This window comes from Heterocephalus glaber, unplaced genomic scaffold, assembly GCF_053883595.1.
Source record: "Heterocephalus glaber isolate CG9 unplaced genomic scaffold, H.glaber_assembly_v1.0 deba00001586, whole genome shotgun sequence".
NCBI classification, from domain to species: Eukaryota; Metazoa; Chordata; class Mammalia; order Rodentia; family Bathyergidae; genus Heterocephalus; species Heterocephalus glaber.
In genome coordinates, this window is record NW_028258364.1 from 10,149,734 (window position 1) to 10,169,217 (window position 19,484).

General features: G+C 36.6%; 1 protein-coding gene across 1 annotated transcript in view; it reads left to right on the forward strand.

Annotated features, from left to right (window-relative positions):
• Positions 1-19,484, forward strand: part of CUNH4orf33 (chromosome unknown C4orf33 homolog) — a 59,825-nt gene that overhangs the window by 5,714 nt on the left and 34,627 nt on the right. Inside the window, exon 5 of the mRNA XM_087193288.1 lies at positions 12,715-12,775. Within this exon, the coding sequence (XP_087049414.1) occupies positions 12,715-12,775 (61 nt within the window). The remainder of the gene's footprint in view (positions 1-12,714; positions 12,776-19,484) is intronic.

Genomic DNA, 19,484 nt, shown 5'->3' on the forward strand with positions numbered 1-19,484 from the left:
TTTCTCATATTAATCCCATTCCCTTCTATTCTTTCCCCTAGCCCTCCCACTTCCTTCCCGTTTGCCCCTTTTCTTCCTATTTCACATTACCTATTATACATTTTAGTCCTTATTTACACTTTTAATTTCTCACACCAGAGAAACTATTTGGTATTTATACATGTGTGTTCTATTTATTTCACTTAAGAATATCACCTCAATGTGCATCCACTTAGCTATAAATGTCTGTAATTTCTCATTTTTTATGGAAGAGTAGTACTCCATTTTATTAAAAAAACACATTTTCTTTATCCAGTCTCCAGTTGGTGGACATTTGGGCTGTTTCCAAGTTTTAGTTATCACAAACTGTGCTGCTATGAACATGGGCGCACATATATCACTGTGGTATGATTTTTTGAATTCTTTGGGGAAGATCCCCAGCAGTGGGATAGTGGGGTCAAATGGGATTTCCAGTCCTAGTTCTTTGAGGTATCTCCATATGGATTTCCACAGTGGTTGCAGCAGTCTACATTCCCACCAGCAGTGGGGTAGGGTTCCTCTTTCCCCACAGCCCCATCAGCATTTGTTATTGGTTGATTTCATGATACCAGCCATTCTTTTTGGAGTGAAGTGGAATCTCAGTGTTGTTTTCATTTGCATCTCTCAAAAGACCAGTGGTGTTGAACATTTTTTCAAGTATTTATTTGCTATTACTACTTCTTGATCTGAGAAATATTTGTTCATTTCAGATGCCCATTTTTGGATTGGGTCTTTAAATTTGGGAGATCTGATCTTTTTAAGTTCTTTATAGATTCGAGATAGTAGACCTTTGTCTGAGGAAGAACAGGTGAAGATTTTTTTCCCACATTGTGGGTTGTCTCTTCACACTGCTGGTGGTTTCTCCTGCTGTGCAGAAGCCTTTTAATAAGAAGAGATCACACTTCTTGGCTGTTTGTGGTAGTTCACGGGCAACTGAGGTTTTGTTCATAAAATCTTTTCCTACACCGATGTCTTCAAGGGTTCAACCTAAACTCTGTTCCAACTGGTTCAGAGTTTCTATTTTAATATTTAGATCTTTAATCCATTTTGATTTTAGTTTAGTGCATGGTGAGAGATATAGGTCTAGTTTTAATCTTTGGCAAGTTGAAACCCAATTTTTCCAGCACCATTCATTAGAGAGGCTATTTTCCTCCAGTGAGGGTGTTTGGCTCCTTTGTCGAACATGAGATGGCTGAGTGTGTCTGGCATGGTTTCTGCATCTTCTAATCTGTTCCACTGGTCCTCAAGCCTGTTGCTTTGCCAGTACCATGCTGTTTTTATCACAGTAGCTTTGTAGTATAGTTGTGGGTTGGAGTTTGTGATACCCCCTGCCATGTCTCTGTTACCTAGAATTGCTTTTGCTATTCTGGGTCTCTTCTTGTTCCAAAAAAATTTTTGGATTGTTTTCTCAAGGTCCATGAAGTATGCTGCTGGGATCTCAATTGGAATTGCATTAAATCTATATAGCAGTTTTGGAAGTATGGCCATTTTCACTATATTAATCCTTCCTACCCAGGAGCAGGGGATGTCTGTCCATTTTCTGATATCATCTTCAATCTCTCTTTTCAGAGTGCCATAGTTTTCAGAGAAGAGGTCTTTGATTTCTTTTGTTAGGATGATTCCAAGGTATTTCAGTTTTTTGGATGCTATTGTGAAAGGAATTATTTGCCCTATTTCTCTCTCAGTGAGTCTGTCATTGGTGTAGAGGAAAGCTATTGATTTTTGTGTGTTGACCTTGTAACCAGCTACTTGACTGAATTTGGTTATTAAGTCTAGAACACATTTGGTGGAGTTCTTGGGGTCTTCTATATAGAATATCATGTCATCTGCAAATAATGACAATTTGACTTCTTCATTTCCTATCTTTATTCCTTTTATTTCTTTCTCTTGTCTAATTGCCGTGGCTAATGTTTCCAGAACTATATTGAACAAGAGTGGTGATAGTGAACATCCTTGTCTTGTTCCTGATTTTAGTGTGAAGGATTTCAGTTTTTGGCCATTTAGTATGATACTGGCTGTTGGTTTTTCATAGATGGCTTCTATCAGTTTGAGGTAGAGACCATCTATTCCAATTTTTTGTAGGGTTTTTATCACAAATGCAGGTTGAATTTTGTCAAATGCTTTTTCTGCATCTATGGAGATAATCATATGGTTTTTGTCCTTGGCTCTATTGATATAGTGTATTACATTGATTGATTTTTGTATATTGAACCATCCCTGCATCCCTGGGATGAATCCCACTTGATCAGGGTGTATGATCTTCTTGATGATCTTCTGCATTCTGTTTGCCATTATCTTATTAAGGATTTTTGCATCTATGTTCATTAGTGAGATTGGCCTATAGTTCTCCTTTTTGGTTGAGTATTTCTCTGCTTTGGGGATCAAGGTGATGCTTGCTTCCAGGAATGAATTTGGGAGTATTGCTTCCCTTTCAATTTCATTAAAGAGTTTAAACAGCAGCGGCAGCAGTTCCTCTCTAAATGTCTTGTAGAATTCAGCAGTGAAGCCATCAGGGCCTGGGCTTTTCTTAGTTGATAAGTTTTTAATTACATTTTCAATTTCATTGGTTGATATTGGGTTGTTCAGAATTTTTAGGTCTTCTTCGTTCAACTTTGGTAATTCATATGTATCTAGGAATCTGTCCATTTCTTCTGTGTTGTCCATCTTATTGGCATATAGGTTCTGGAAGTAGGTATTGATGATCCTCTGGATTTCTGCTGGGTCTGTTGTAATTTCAGCCTTTTCATTCTTAATTGCATGGATTTGAGCCTTTTCTTTCCTTTTTCTGACAAGGTTGGCTAAAGGTTTGTCAATTTTGTTGATTCTTTCGAAAAACCAACTCTTGGCTTCATTGATTTTTTTGTATCGTTCTCTTAGTCTCCATTGCATTGATTTCTCCTCTGATCTTTATAATTTCCTCCCTTGTATGAGCTCTGGGGTTGTCCTGCTCTTCTTTTTCTAGAAGCTTGAGGTTCAGCATCAGGTTGTTTAATTGGGCTCGTTCTGTTTTCCTAATATGCTTATTCACTGCTATTAATTTCCCTCGTAAGACTGCTTTCATTGTGTCCCATAGATTCCGATATGTTGTATTGTCATTGTCATTTAATTGAAGGAACTGTCTGATTTCTTCTTTAATTTCCTGTGTGACCCATTGATTATCCAGAAGTGTGTTGTTCAATTTCCACATGTTTATGAAATTTTTTGAGTTTCTTTTGCTATGGATCTCCAATTTCATCGCACTATGATCTGATAATACACAGGGGATAACTTCAATTCCTTTGCACTTCCATAAACATGTTCTATGTGTGAGTATGTGCTCTATTTTTGAGAATGACCCATGTGCAGCTGAGAAGAATGTGTATTCTGATTTTGTGGGGTGGAAGACTCTGTAAACATCTGTTAAGTTCATTTGTTCAAGAGTTTGATTGAGTTCTAGTATTTCATTACTTATTTTTAGTCTAGTTGATCTATCTATTTGTGACAGTGGGGTGTTGAGATCCCCCACTACAATTGTATTAGTGCATATATGACTTTTCATGTCTGTTAGTATTTGTTTTATATAGTTGGGCACACTAGTGTTTGGTGCATAGATATTTATGATTGTTATCTCTTCCTCTTGGATTCTTTCCTTTACAAGGATGTAGTGCCCTTCTTCATCTCTCTTACTCAGTGTTGGTTTGAAATCTACTTGATCTGCAAAGAGGATAGCTACTCCTGCTTTTTTTTGGGTTCCTGTCGCATGGAGTATTGTTTTCCACCCTTTAACTTTCAGTCTATGAGTTTCCTTTTGAATTAAGTGTGTTTCTTGTGTGCAGCATATTGTTGGATTTTGCGTCTTGACCCATTCTGCCTGTCTATTAATAGAAAAATGTGACCTATTTCAGTGGAACAGGAGATCCATATATATTTAGACTTCATTAAGATAGATGCAATATTTAACCAGCTGGTTTTCCTATCTTGTGACTATTTTTTTACTCTGTAGAAAAAAATGAAGTACTCTTAAATTCAGGCAATAGACTCTGCTTTCATTTACAAATAAATAACTTGTTGTTAATGCTATTAAACAAGATGTCAAAATGTCTTCATTTTATTTTGTAAGCACCAAACGTTCTTGATCTCAAATTTTCAAATTTCCTTTTATCTCAAAATTTAAAGCCTTCTTGTAGATCATTTATGATTTACAACTTCACCACCAACTGGTCTTTCTCCAGCATTCTTAACTCAGAGACCAGCAGTCTTGCAGAAGACGAAGTTTCATTCATTGTGCAGACACCTAGTTGCCTACTCAGCAGTACACTTTTGCTTCATCTTTACTAACAGAAATTGAATTAGTAGAAGCTTTGCTTAGAAGCTAAATTTTCCTCAAAACAATATAAACTACTACTTGTGAGGCAGGCATGGCCCCACTGAGATAAATCCCCTACATTTGGTATTATTATAATTTGTAGAAAATCCAAACAAATATGCAATGAATTCTATAATAAAATTAACAAAGTTGCAGGACATAGGGCAACATATAAAGATAAGTCAATTATATTTCAACATATTATAAGCAAACAATGTAAATTCAAAGTAATTTATAATAGAGCAAAGTATAAAATAACCAGGATTAAAATTAACCAAATTTCCAAAGCCTCTCATTAACTCTGTCTATTCATTTATTAAATATGATTTTATATGAAAAAAAGCTGGGTTCTTTCAGATTGTATGCAGTCCATTAATTTTGGAATATAATTTTTATAATCACTCTGAAAGTTTTTTTTTTTTTTTTGGTACTGGGGATCGAACTCGGGTCCTTCCGCTTGCAAGGCAGGTAGCAGAACCACTGAGCTAATGTCCCAGCCCAACTCTGAAAGCATTTTAAAATACTTAAATGTAAGAGATAGCACTTGATCAAGGCTATTTGGAGTCCTATATGCCTCACTTATCTGTATGTCAAGCTCTTTTCCCCTGCTTGGGAAGTTTTCTGCCATTATTTCTGTGAAGAGATATTTTTATGTCATCTCCACTCTCTCCTCTTTCTTCATTGAGCCCAATCAGTCTTATGTTATTCTTCTTTGCATCATCTAGCAGCTGCTGGATTGATTTCTCATGTTCTCTTATAATTTTGAAGCAATTTTTCTTTTCCTGGTCACTAATTGCAATCTTATCTTCTGTATGTGAAATTCTGTCCTCACATTGGCTCATTCTGCTGTGTAGACTTTCAGTGGAGTTTTTCATGTCCTGGAAATCTATTTGCATCTGTTTTATGGATTCCATTTGTTTCTTATGTTGGGATTCCATCATGTTCCTGAGCTCCTCTGTAGATTTATTAATCATGTCTTGCACTAGGGGCACATTATTTCTCCTGTTATCTGAGAAATTATTTCTGATTTCCTTTTTTCCAGATCCCCTTTTGTTGCCAGTTCAGTGTGTCCACGTTGTTGAGTATCAGAGTGTTCCATCTCATTTCCCTTTGGGGTTGCTGTAGGTGATCTGGAAATCTGGTTTTGAGACTTATTTACGTGTTTTCTCATTTCGACTGGTGTGTGGGGGGGTGCTGTTGGTGCCTGCACGGATTACCTCTTCTGACCTGGGAGAGGTGGGACAGGGACCGGGAGCAGCAGTAGGGATGGTGGCCCAAAAGCCCTTTCCTGTGGTCTGGGAGCAGCAGGATGGATGTTGGCTGGGAAGCCCCTTCCTCTGGTCCGGGAGCAGTGGGATGGCGACTCAGAAGCCCTTACCTCTGGGCCGGGAGCAGCGGGACTCAGTACCGTCCGTGGTCTGGTGGTCCGGTGTTCCCTGCATCTTTGTAGTGTGGAACCAGGTAGCTGTACAGAGGAGCGGGGGGGCGGGTCCAGTGGATTGTTGCCGGGGTGCGGCGGTAAGTTTTCTTTTAATACAGAACTTTTGTACATGTATACTAGGTTCATTATTGCATATACACCCATCTGACTTATCTAGGGGAATGGTCTAGGCACTTAGTTCAACAAATCCTAATCTCAATACATCTATTTTCTCATAAACCTGCTTCTTTCCCTAGTTGCCGAAAATTAATCAAGAGCATTAACAATATCTTGAATCACCAAATATGGAAATTGTGAGACCTTTACAAGATATCCTTCTCTCTCAGTCTCCATATTTGGATGTATTATCAGGCCTATCATTTCCACTTTCTAAATATTTCTCTAATTTAGTAACTCCTTTTCATCCCCATCATCCTTTCTGTAGGTTAAGCCTTTATCATGTTTTACCTTGATTAGCATGGAACTTTCTAAATAGTCTTTTTGCCTTAAATCCATTATTTAATTAGAAATCAGAGTGAGCTACCTTCAGATAAAACTTTCAAATATTCCCTGTCCTCTCAAGATAAATTTTGCTTTTAATATAATTCCTATATGGCTCCTATTCTCTCTGCAGCATCACTAGCTCTTCCTATGTTGAAATATTTGCCCCCTGAAGACTGAACTTCTTATAGTTCTTTAAATAAGCCACAGTATTTCTTAATTGTGTACCTCTGATTATACTGATCTCTTCCCCATAGAATGCTATTTCTTCATTCTTCAACCAATTCTAACTTATCTTTCAAAATGGAGCTTGCCTAGTGCCTTCTCTGAGAATCCTTCCCTAAACCAGTTTTTTGAGCTTTGTCTCCATTTTTGATTTTTTATTAGAATGTTCTGCTTTAGAAAATAGAAATAAGAAGGGGTGTGTTTTTGTTCCTTGGGGGTAAATACTGATTTATTTTAAGACTGTCTCACTCATTGTGGATATTGGCAAGTCCAAAGTCTGCAGGGCAGGCCAGAGGCTGGAGATACAGCGAAGAGTTGATACTGCAGTTCAAATTCAAAGTTGTCTGCTGGCCCAATTCATCTTTGGAGGCCCAATTCATCTTTTCTTCTATTAAAGCTTTCAACTGATTAGAAGAGGCCCACCCACCCTATTGAAGATAATCTGCTTTACTCAGAGTCTACTAATTTAAATATTATTTTCATCTAAAGAAAATATTTTCACAGAAACATAGAGAATAATGTATAACCAAATACCTGGGTGTTGTGGGTTAGTCAAGTTGATATATAAAAATAACTGTAACAGCAGACATTCTAATTTGTTTAGGTAAAATATTTGGAAACAGACCTTACAATCTCAAAATTACTGATGGAACTACATCCATATCTTAACTTTTATTATAAAACTAATACATGGTAAATTGGAAACATTTTAAATGTTTATACATAAAGGATTAGATCAATATATTATCAATTCTACAGAAGAATACTGTGCAGTCATTAAAAATAATATATTTATATGCTGGAATATTTTTCATATGAATAAAAGCAAGTTCTAGGTAAGTATGATTCAATTTTTTTTAAACGTAATCAGGTAAAAGAGTTTGTTGAAGTTCAGAAAAAGTCTGGCAGGTTTTTGACCAAATGGAGAAGTAAAAGACTGACTTTTTACTTCATCCATATTTATGTTGTTTTCATTATTTACAAGAAAGTGTATAACCCTAATAATTATAAAAATTTAAAAATAGTACATCCTCAGAATATTGCGAGAAATTATGATTTTTAAAAAACCACCTGCTTGTATTCTACCAATCACATAAAACCAGTCTTAATATTTTTGTACACATTCTGCAGGTATCTAGCCACAGGCACACATGTACATTTTGATTTCATATAAATTTGCATGCTGCTTTATGGCCTATAGTTTAAAATCATGGATATCTTCCCCTGCCAATAAATTTTTAAGTGTATCTTTGATTTTAATTATGCTACTCTATTTCATTTTACGGTGTTATTGGAATCTTCTGGCTTTTGATTCTCCTGGATGATGATGCCAGAATGTTAGCCTGCTTCTAAAAGTGTCTTGCTAATTAAATGTTATTGGGTTCTGGGTCTCTCGCCTCTCCCTCTTGAGTTAGATTCTTTAAACAAAGAATTGAAAGAAAGGAACAAAAAGCAGCGGCAAAGGTTATTTGAGAAAGTAAAAGTGAAGAGTGAGAGAGAAACTAGTTCTGCAGAGTGAGCTTGGGTCAAGAAAAAGGAAAAAGCAAGAATAAAGAACACCCCGGAGAAAGCAGGGTAGGATATTGTGAGGAAAGCAAGGACTGCAAACTCTTCTTGGTGACTGTGTCCATATCTTTATGCTGTCCAAATATTGAGGAAACCTACGAGAACTTCTACATCCAAGTACTGAAAGGTGATGCTAGGATCCCATGCCTCAGGCTGATATCTGGTCTAGGCCATCCTATTGAAAACCTGCTCAAGTTCTCCTGAGAAGCCCACATGCAGGGCTTTGGGAGCTCATGTTTTCCTGTACCTGGTAATTGACAGGTCGTGCCTACTTCCCAAGCCAATTTTGCCTTGCCCTAATCTCCCATGTCAATTGGATACATGAATTGTGCAATTTGTTTATTAGTTTTCTGAATAATAGGAGATTTATCTATAAAATAGAAGATTGAAAGAAAAGGAGCCAAAACAGTTGCACCAGAGGCAAGGCTTTATTGGGGGGAAAGAGGTGCCCGCTGCCACGAACAATGGTGAGAGAATGAGATTAACTGGGGTGAGGTTTATATAGGGGGGTGCGGTGGGGAGAGTATCCTGAGAATTGAGAATTGGTCCAGTTGTTGGGCAGGCAACGAGACACCAGGTGATTGGAAGGGGAGGATCACGCGGGTAGCAGGGTGAAGCAACAAGTTAGGTATTGCTTCTCCAGAGGGGGTAGGTTTAACTCCCCCCACCCCAAGTGGCTCATTTCTGTAAGCAGGAACCATTTTAGGAATGGGAGCCATTTTATTTTATTTTCCCCATTAACTTTATTGGTACATTTTAGGTATACAATACAGTTACATTCATCATTGGGATCTTGTACCATTACATGAGTCTCTTGGTTCTTATTTTTTTCCCCTTCCCTTGGCCTCCCTTCACCCCCTCCACCCTTCCCTATTTGCAAAGACCTTGTTTCCATTTTTTCCTCTTCTCATATTTTTTCCTTTTCCTTTTTTCCCTTCCCTTACCCCTCCCAATTCCCCTGCTCTTTTAGACCTTTTCTTCCTGTTACACAATATCAGTTATACATTTTTAAAATTACAATATTAAGATCTAGGAGACATTACCACAAATTTTACAGAATTTAAAAGGATACAGAAAGCATATTTCAAAAATCTGTTTTGAAATAAATTTGACAACTTCTAAGAAGTAACTCAGAAGACAAATTAATTAAACTAACTCTGGAGGAAATATAAAATTTGAATAGCACCTATTAAAGAAAGTATATTCCTAGCTTGAAAACCTACCTATATGACAACAGCAGGCTCATAAACATTTTAACTGATAAATTATATCAAACATTTAAAGTAGAAAAAAGAAGGAACACCCCTCCCCTCATTTTAGGAACTCAACATTGTGCTAATCCTAAAACTGGATAAAGACAATAGAAGAAAAAAGTATGAACATAGATAGAAATTTGTTTAACAAAACAAACTATTGGAAGTCAGATCTGGCAGTATGTAGAAAGTGGTTTTATTATAGGGATGGCAGTGTTCGTTCAGCACTGGAAGATCCACCCCCAAAAGTAATCATTTTAACAGAGGAAAGGAGAAAGCCATATGATCCTGTCACTAGTTGGAGAAAGAGTATTGGACTAAATTCTACAGCTGTTCATGGTAAAAGCTATCAGGAGACTAGAAGTAGAACAGAACCTTCTCAATAGATCAAAGACATGTGCTCCATACTTCCAACAAAAATTCCTTCTACGAATGGAGATGATATAATGCTTTCTCCCTAAAGTGGGGAACAAAGTCATATATGCCTACTCTTCATCTGTCCATTAGACTTTGAAACCTAGGTCTAAACCAAAATAGTCTGGCAATAAAATGACACAACTAGGATAGGATTGGCATGGCAGAGGCAAAATCTTTATATGTAGATGAAATGATCATCTACAGAGAAAATACTAAGAAATCTCTAGGAGCCCCTAGAACCTGTACCTGAATTTAGCAGGATTAGAAAACACAAGGTATATATAAAAATTCAGGTCTGTGTATACTTGCTATAAATGGAGAACTGGATATTGAAATTTAAAAGTTATGTAGGAGTACAAAGGACCCAGAAAAGCCAAAAACAAAAACAAAAACAGTGTTGGAAGACGTTTAGCACCCAATTTTAAGACTTCTTCTAAAGCTACAGTAATCAATGCAGTGTTGGTGTAAGGAAAGACATATAGATCATTGGAATAAAACAGAGAATCTAGAAATAGAACCACACATATATGGTCCACTGAGTTTTGAAAGATTATTTAACATTAGCATTTTATAGAGTATAAACTTGATTCAAGGGCCAAGGAAGAGATAGTGTTTGCAGCAAATGGCACTAGAACACCTGGTATCCGTATATAAAAAATTAACCTCAACTCTTTTTTTCCATACATGAAAATAACTTGAAGGGATCTATGAACCTAAATAAGAAAGCCTAAAAGTATGAAACTTTAAGAAGAAATTATAAGGGAAAATATTTATGAATTCAGGATAGGCAAGAACTACCTAGGATACAAAAAAACATGATGTATTAAAGAAAAAAATTGATAAATGAGATTCCATCAAAATTTAGAACTTTAAATGACATCTTTAAGATGAAAAGTAGTCCTTAAACAGACCATATTTACAATGCATATAACCTATGAGCACAGTATATAAAGAATTCTTAGAGCTCGTTAATAGACAACCCAATTAAAATGTAGACATAAGAAGATGATAAATAGCCAGTATAGCACAAGGAAAGGTGTGCAATTCTAGAATCAGAAAAATACTAATCAGTACAATAATAAGATTGAATTATACACTCATTTGGGAGATGAAGTCAAAAGTTTTAAAAGTCTTGTCATGACTTTTTCTTTTTGTTGGATTCTCCCCCTTTGCGTTTAATTTGTCATGCCCAATGGATTCATTCTGCTGGGTTTCTGGGGTTGTGATCCTCATTGTCTTTTCCTAGGGTATTGTCTAAAATCTTTTGGAGTGCTGGTTTGGTATTCATGAAGTTCCTGAGGTGCTCTTTGTCATGAAAGTATCTTATTTCTCCATCAATTTTGAAAGATAGTTTTGCAGGGTACATCAATCTGGGTTGGAGGGTGTTTTCCTTTAGAGCTTGAAATTCATCACTCCAAGCTCTTCTTGCCTTGAGGGTTTGCATTGAGAAGTCTGCTGTGATTCTGATGGGCTTTCCTTTGTATGTGATTTGTTTCTTTTCTCTCACTGCTTGTAGAATTTTATTCTTCTGTTGGATTTCTGGAATCCTAACCATTATATGCCTATGTGTCAATTTTTTTTTGATTAAGGCTAGCTGGAGTCCTATATGCCTCACTTATCTGTATGTGAAGTTCTTTTCCCCTCCTTGGGAAGTTTTCTGCCATCACTTCTGTGAAGAGTTTTTTCATGTCATCTGCACTCTCTCTTCTTTCTAAATTGACTCCAGTCAGCCTTATGTTATTCTTCTTTGCATCGTCTAGCAGCTGCTGGGTTGATTTCTCGTGTTCCTTTACAATTTTAAAGCAATTTTTCTTTTCCTCCTCACTAATTGCAATCTTTTCTTCTATATGTGAAATTCTATCCTCACATTTGTTCATTCTGTTGCACAGACTTTCGATGGAGTTTTTAATCTCTTGGAAATCTGTTTGTATCTGTTTTATGGATTCCATTTGTTTCCTATGTTGGTATTCTGTCATGTTCCTCAGATCCTCTATTTTTTATCTGTGTCCTCTCTAGATTTATTAGTCATGTCTTGCATCATGAGCAAAATCTTTGCTGTTATCTGAGTAATTATTTCTGATTTCATTTTTCCCAGATCCTCTTTTGTTGCCAGTTCAGAGAGTCCAGGTGGTTGAGTATCAGATTGTTCCATCTCGTTTCCCTTTGGGGTTGCTGTAGGTGATCTGGAAATCTGTTTTTGAGGCTTGTTTATGTGTCTTCTCATTTCCCCGGGGTTGGCGGGGGTGCTTCTATCGCCCATGCAGCTCACCTTCTCTGCCCTAGGAGCCTGGGATGGAGGTGGGGAGCTTCCTTCTGGGTGCTAGGACCGGCTGAGCTTCACTGCCCTAGGAGCCTGGGATGGAGGTGGGGAGCTTCCTTCTGGGTGCTAGGACTGGCTCACCTTCTTGGCCCTAGGAGCCTGGGATGGCAGCGGGGGAGCCTCCTTCCGGGTGCTGGGACTGGCTGAGCTTCACTCGGGAGCCATTTTACAATGTAGGACCTTTGGGGCCATTTTGTCTGGTAGATAACTATCAAAGATAATACTATATAAAAGAAAATAATAATTTACATCACTTCTCATTTTTTATTAATTTTACTTTGATAAGTAGAATTATACTTCTTTTCCTCATTATCTGATTTATTTTCTTAGGATAAATTCCTAGAAGAAAATTGCTGGCTCAGAGTCTGTCTGTATGATAATATTGATTTTCCTATGACCTCAACAACAATAGGCTTTATAAATGTTTTTAGTTTATGGCTCTCTGACATGGGAGAAAATGGATGATGACTTATGTATTTCTTCTTCCAGGCAATGTCTGTTTATTTTACCCCTTTTCCTGCTGGAGATAGCATGGCAATTAAAAATTTAAAAACACTGAATTAATTAATTTTATACTCTAGAAAATTAAATTATATATCATGAAAGCAAAATTGAATTTCTCAATATATCTTATTTCTATTTTCAAAAGTTGTGGAAGCATTTTTCTTGAATGATGTAACTGAGCAGTATTTAGAAGTTGAACTTTGTCCGTAAGTATAAAATAATTTTTCTTAATCATTACTACAAAGCTAAACGTACAATTTTCTCATTGTACATCATATAGTCATAGTAATGCTCACTGTTTCCAGCTAATTAGAGGAAGTACTTGAATTAATCTGAATTATATACTTTCATATTATGTACAATATTTTTATTTACCTATGTATTTATTTATGAAGCATAAAGAGTTTTATAGGGCAGAATTTAAGGTACACTCTCAAAATTCAGTGCAGTATCTCAAGGGAGAAGCATGCTACAGTCTGGAGTTGGAGATATTTTATGTTTTGGGTCATGGAAATCTATGGACTTTGTGAATCTATGAAAAAATTGAGCTTAGTTTGCATAAGAGAAGCAATGACCCACACCCAAATAAAGAGATAATGGCTCAGTACACAAGAGAAAGGATAGCCCATTTTACAGGAGAAAGGCAGTTGGCCCAGTCTATTATATTTCTTAAGATTAGGTTTCTGCCCTTTACTTTGAGTAAACTTGATGGTATCTTGAAGTTGCAGTCTTCTTAAAAGTACAATTTTAAAATTATGATTCTCTTTGTCCCTTTTCTATCTTTATTTTTTTCTATCCTACTTCATTTCCCTGCTGTGGGTTCAATCCCTTATTCTTATGGGATACAAAGGAACTGAAGGCCTGTTGCCTTATGGCTGCATCAGGCTGAGGGGAGACATTTACCCTGCCTAGCCAGGCACCAAAAGTGTCACTCCGACTGATCTAAAGGAGAGGGGAATATTGAGTTCTGTTGTTGAAAGACAGTCATTTCTTTTGATAATCTGGAAAAGAAGACAAGGACATTAGCAAGTCATTGATGCCTAAGGTTCATTTTGTGACCATGTTAAATAACCAGGGACCAAAAATTAACAGTAAAATATTAGTGAATAGCGACTCCAAAAAGTTGTAAAAATCAGACAAAATGAGGCAGCATTTAGTGTAAGACTTTTATCTTTAATAATAATCTCTCTTTGTCCAGAGATGTTAACCCAAGTATAATAGGCAGAGTTTAAGAGCATACAGACTCTCCTGTGATTGTAAATAAATCCAACGTCTTTGTATTTTAATTATAACAATGGCTTAAGAATATACTAAATAAAAATACCTACTGTTTTTGTGACCATTGGGCCATTAAAACTTTTATTGTAAACTGAATTTCACCTCTATTTTGTAGAAATGAAGTCATTTTGTAGTGACTGGCTTCCAGATAATATAAACATATAAGTCTGGAGTAGATAACAGAAAGTCAGTTTATACCACGAAGGAAATAAAGTTTAGCTGGAATATTTATGTTGGCATTTTTATTCTATTGGCAGGCTTGTATTAGAAGACAAATCTTTACCTGAGGGGTACTTGCAAATGCATTAAAATAACATAGCGACAATACGCTAAAGAGGCTGAAGGACACATATTTGGAAGTGCTAGTAGTACTGGGAATCATGACATCTCATGGCTGTGGGCTAAAATGTTACAGTTGTACCTGGAGACTGTCAGTAACAACTGGTGCAGTATTGGTAGCCACTTTTTATATCTAGCTTAGCACTGTTTTTGTGTTACTATTAATTACTATTTTTTGGTTATACCTTTGTAATGGGTGTTTAAGACCAAGTCAAAGTAAGACCTGTCTTAATCCAAATTAATTTACCTGTGAATTTGACAAGATCAGTGAAGGCTTTTCAGGGACTTTTGGGGCCCTTAGCTCTCCTAATTTTTCTTTCTGGCAGTTGTGTCATCTGCCAGGATGGGTCAAACTTAATTAACCATATAGCTTTTATTAGAAGCGTGGAGACATTCCCCCCTTTAGTGACTCTACTTTTTACCCAATGCACATTGGTTGACTCCTGTCCTATGAATCCCAAAATCTCCCTGCTCAGGAAGTTGGGTGACTAACCGGAGTTGCAGGGCCTTTTTGGAGGGGTGCCATTGTGCCCTGGGTTCTGGCTGACCTTAGAGGGCAAGGGCCAAAATATTGGCTGTCCTCTTAGGCCTTTTATCTTCCTCAGCTTTGGTCTCCAAGCTTTGACTGTTAAACACTCAGGTCAGTTACACCAATAGATCTTTTTTTTTTTTTCCATTTAGTTTATTCGTACATTTTAGGTATACAATACAGTGACATTCATCATTGGGATCTTGTACCTTTACATGATGTATCTTGATTCTTACTTATTCCCCATTCCCCTGCCCTCCCTTCATCCCTCCATCCTTCTCTATTTACAAAGTACACCAGTAGATCTTAATACTAATTATAGTAATCCTTTTGGATATTAAAGCACTTTGAAATATAAAGTAGGACCAGAGAGCAACTATCTTTTTCATTAACTATGGTCAGCATTAATATTAGGAGTCATCATCATAAATTTGTCCTGTAGGTGATGCCCACTATATTGTCTAAGGTTGTTTTTAAATGTCACATTCCTGCAGAATATTGCTAGATAACAAAGTTTTACAAGAAAAATGGAAAATAAAAAAATTAAAAGCAAATATAACATTTTAGGATAACAATTATGATGACATTATTCTACAACCATTAGGTATTATATCTCTAAAAATACATTGAAATTCTCACTTCAGTATAAAATAACTTAGTAGATTACTTTTATCCAATTATAAAATATTAACTTATGTAAGTAAATTCTCATTTAAATTTGTTACATTTTATTTCATTTTTTAAAAAATTAAATTCTTTTATTGGTACATTGTAGGTATACAACACAATTACATTTCTCATTGGGAATTGTACCTTTACATAATGCATCTTGGTTCTTATTTTTTCCTCATTCCTAGCCCTCCCTTCACCCCCTCCACCCTTCCCTAGTTACAAAGACTTTATTTCCATTTTTTAAATTTCTCATCATGTTTCCTTTCCCTTCTTTCCTTTCCCTTGCCCCTCACATTACCCCTACCACTTTGGACCTTTTCTTCCTATTTTGCATTATCGATTAATCATTCTAATCAATGGTACATTTTAGGTATACAATATAATGACATTCATCATTGGAAATTTGCACCTTTATATAGTCTCTCTTGGTTCTTGTTTTTCACCCTTGCTCAGCCCTCCCTTCAACCCCTCCATTCCTCCCTATTTACAAAGATTTTGTTCCTATTTTTCCATTTTCTCATATTAATCCCATTCCCTTCTATCCTTTCCCCTAGCCCTCCCACTTCCTTCCCCTTTGCCCCTTTTCTTCCTATTTCACATTACCTATTATACATTTTAGTCCTTATTTACACTTTCAGTTTCTCACACCAGAGAAACTATTCAGTATTTATTCATGTGTGTCCTATTTATTTCACTTAAGAGTATTGCCTCAATGTGCATCCACTTAGCTATAAATGTCTCTAATTTCTCATTTTTTATGGCTGAGTAGTACACCATTTTATTAAAAAACCACATTTTCTTTGTCCAGCCACCAGTTGATGGGCATTTGGGCTGTTTCCAAGTTTTAGCTATTACAAACTGTGCTGCTATGAACATGGGCACACATATATCACTGTGGTATGATTCTTTGAATTCTTTGGGGAAGATCCCCAGCAGTGGAATAGCAGGGTCAAATGGGACTTCCGGTCCTAGTTCTTTGAGGTATCTCCATACTGATTTCCACAGTGCTTGCACCAGTCTACACTCCCACCAGCAGTGGAGTAGGGTTCCTTTCCCCACAGCCCTGCCAGCATTTGTTATTGGTTGATTTCATGATACCAGCCATTCTTTCTAGAGTGAAATGGAATCTCAGCATTGTTTTCATTTGCAACTCTTGAATGACCAGTGATGTTGAACATTTTATCATGTATTTATTTGCTATTTCTACTTCTTTGTCTGAGAAATGTCTGTTCATTTCAGATACCCATTTTTGGATTGGGTCTTTAAATTTGGGAGGTCTGATCTTTTTAAGTTCTTTATAGATTCGAGATAATAGACCTTTGTCTGAGGAAGAGCAGGTGAAGATTTTTTCCCACATTGTGTGTTGTCTCTTCACACTGCTGGTGGTTTCTCTTGCTGTGCAGAAGCCTTTTAATAAGAAGAGATCCCACTTGTTGACTGTTTGTGGTAGTTCACGGGCAACTGAGGTTTTGTTCATAAAATATTTTCCTACACTGATGTCTTCAAGGGTTCTACCTAACCTCTGTTCCAACTGGTTCAGAGTTTCTATTTTAATATTTAGATCTTTAATCCATTTTGATTTTAGTTTAGTGCATGGTGAGAGATATAGGTCTAGTTTTAATCTTTGGCAAGTTGAAACCCAGTTTTTCCAGCACCATTTATTAAAGAGGTTATCTTTCCTCCAGTGAGGGTGTTTGGCTCCTTTATCGAAGATGAGATGGCTGAGTGTGTCTAGCGTTGTTTCTGCATCTTCTAATCTGTTCCACTGGTCCTCAAGTCTGTTTCTTTGCCAGTACCATGCTATTTTTATCACAATAGCTTTGTAGTATAGTTGCAGGTTGGGGATTGTGATACCCCCTGCCATGTCTCTGTTACCTAGAATTGCTTTTGCTATTCTGGGTCTCTTCTTGTTCCAAATGAATGTTTGGATTGTTTTCTCGAGGTCTATGAAGTATGCTGCTGGGATCTCAATTGGAATTGCATTAAATCTATATAGCAGTTTTGGAGGTATGGTCATTTTCACTATATTAATCCTTCCTACCCAGGAGCAGGGGATGTCTGTCCATTTTCTGATATCATCTTCAATCTCTCTTTTCAGAGTGCCATAGTTTTCAGAGAAGAGGTCTTTGATTTCTTTCATTCGGATGACTCCTAGGTATTTCAGTTTTTTGGATGCTATTGTGAAAGGAATTATTTCCCCTATTTCTCTCTCAGTGAGTGTGTCATTGGTGTAGAGGAAAGCTATTGATTTTTGTGTGTTGACCTTGTAACCAGCTACTTGACTGAATTTGGTTATTAAGTCTAGAAGACTTTTGGTGGAGTTCTTGGGGTCTTCTATAGAGAGTATCACATCATCTGCAAATAATGACAATTTGACTTCTTCATTTCCTATCTTTATTCCTTTTATTTCTTTCTCTTGTCTAATTGCCGTGGCTAATGTTTGCACAACTATATTGAACAAGAGTGGTGATAGTGAACATCCTTGTCTTGTTCCTGATTTTAGTGTGAAGGATTTCAGTTTTTCACCATTTAGTATGATATTGGCTGTTGGTTTTTCATAGATGGCTTCTATCAGTTTGAGGTAGAGACCATCTATTCCAATTTTTTATAGGGTTTTTATCATAAATGCATGTTGGATTTTGTCAAATGCTTTTTCTGAGTCTATGGAGATAATCACATGGTTTTTGTCCTTGGCTCTATTGATATAGTGTATTACATTGATTGATTTTCGTATATTGAACCATCCCTGCATCCCTGGGATGAATCCCACTTGATCGGGGTGTATGATCTTCTTGACGATCTTCTGCATTCTGTTTGCCATTATTTTATTAAGGATTTTTGCATCTATGTTCATTAGTGAGATTGGCCTATAGTTTTCTTTTTCAGTTGGGTCTTTCTCTGCTTTGGGGATCAAGGTGATGCTTGCTTCCAGGAATGAAATTCGAAGTATTGCTTCCCTTTCAATTTCATTGAAGAGTTTAAACAGTAGTGGCAGCAGTTCCTCTCTAAATGTCTTGTAGAATTCAGCAGTGAAGCCATCATGGCCCAGGCTTTTCTTAGTTGATAAGTTTTTAATTACATTTTCAATTTCATTGGTTGATATTGGGTTGTTCAGAATTTTTAGGTCTTCTTCGTTCAACTTTGGTAATTCATATGTATCTAGGAATCTGTCCATTTCTTCTGTGTTGTCCATCTTATTGGCGTATAGGTTCTTGAAGTAGGTATTGATGATCCTCTGGATTTCTGCTGGGTCTGTTGTAATTTCAGCCTTTTCATTCCTAATTGCATAGATTTGGGCCTTTTCTTTCCTTTTTCTGACAAGGTTGGCTAAAGGTTTGTCAATTTTGTTGATTCTTTCGAAGAATCAATTCTTGGCTTCATTGATTTTTTGTATCGTTCTCTTAGTCTCCATTGCACTGATTTCTCCTCTGATCTTTATAATTTCTGCCCTTGTATGAGCTTTGGGGTTGTCCTGCTCTTCTTTTTCTAGAAGCTTGAGGTGCAGCATCACGTTGTTTATTTCGGATCATTCTATTTTCCTAATATGCGTATTCACTGCTATAAATTTCCCTCATAAGCAGCTTTCATTGTGGCCCATATATTCTGATATGTTGTATTGTCATTGTCATTTAATTGAAAGAACTGTCTGATTTCTTCTTTAATTTCCTCTGTGACCCATTGGTTATTCAGAAGTGTTTTGTTCAATTTCCACATGTTTATGAAATTTTTTGAGTTTCTTTTGCTATGGAGCTCCAATTTCATCGCACTATGGTCTGATAATGTAGAGGGGATAACTTCAATTCCTTTGCACTTACTTAAACATGTTCTATGTGTGAGTATGTGGTCTATATTAGAGAATGACCCATGTGCAGCTGAGAAGAATGTGTATTCTGATTTTGTGGGGTGGAAGACTCTGTAAACATCTGTTAAGTTCATTTGTTCAAGAGTTCGATTGAGTTCTAGTATTTCATTACTTATTTTTAGTCTAGTTGATCTATCTGTGACAGTGGGTTATTGAGGTCCCCCACTTGTATTGTATTAGTGGTTATTTGATTTTTCATGTCCGTTAGTATTTGTTTTATACAGTTGTGTGCCCT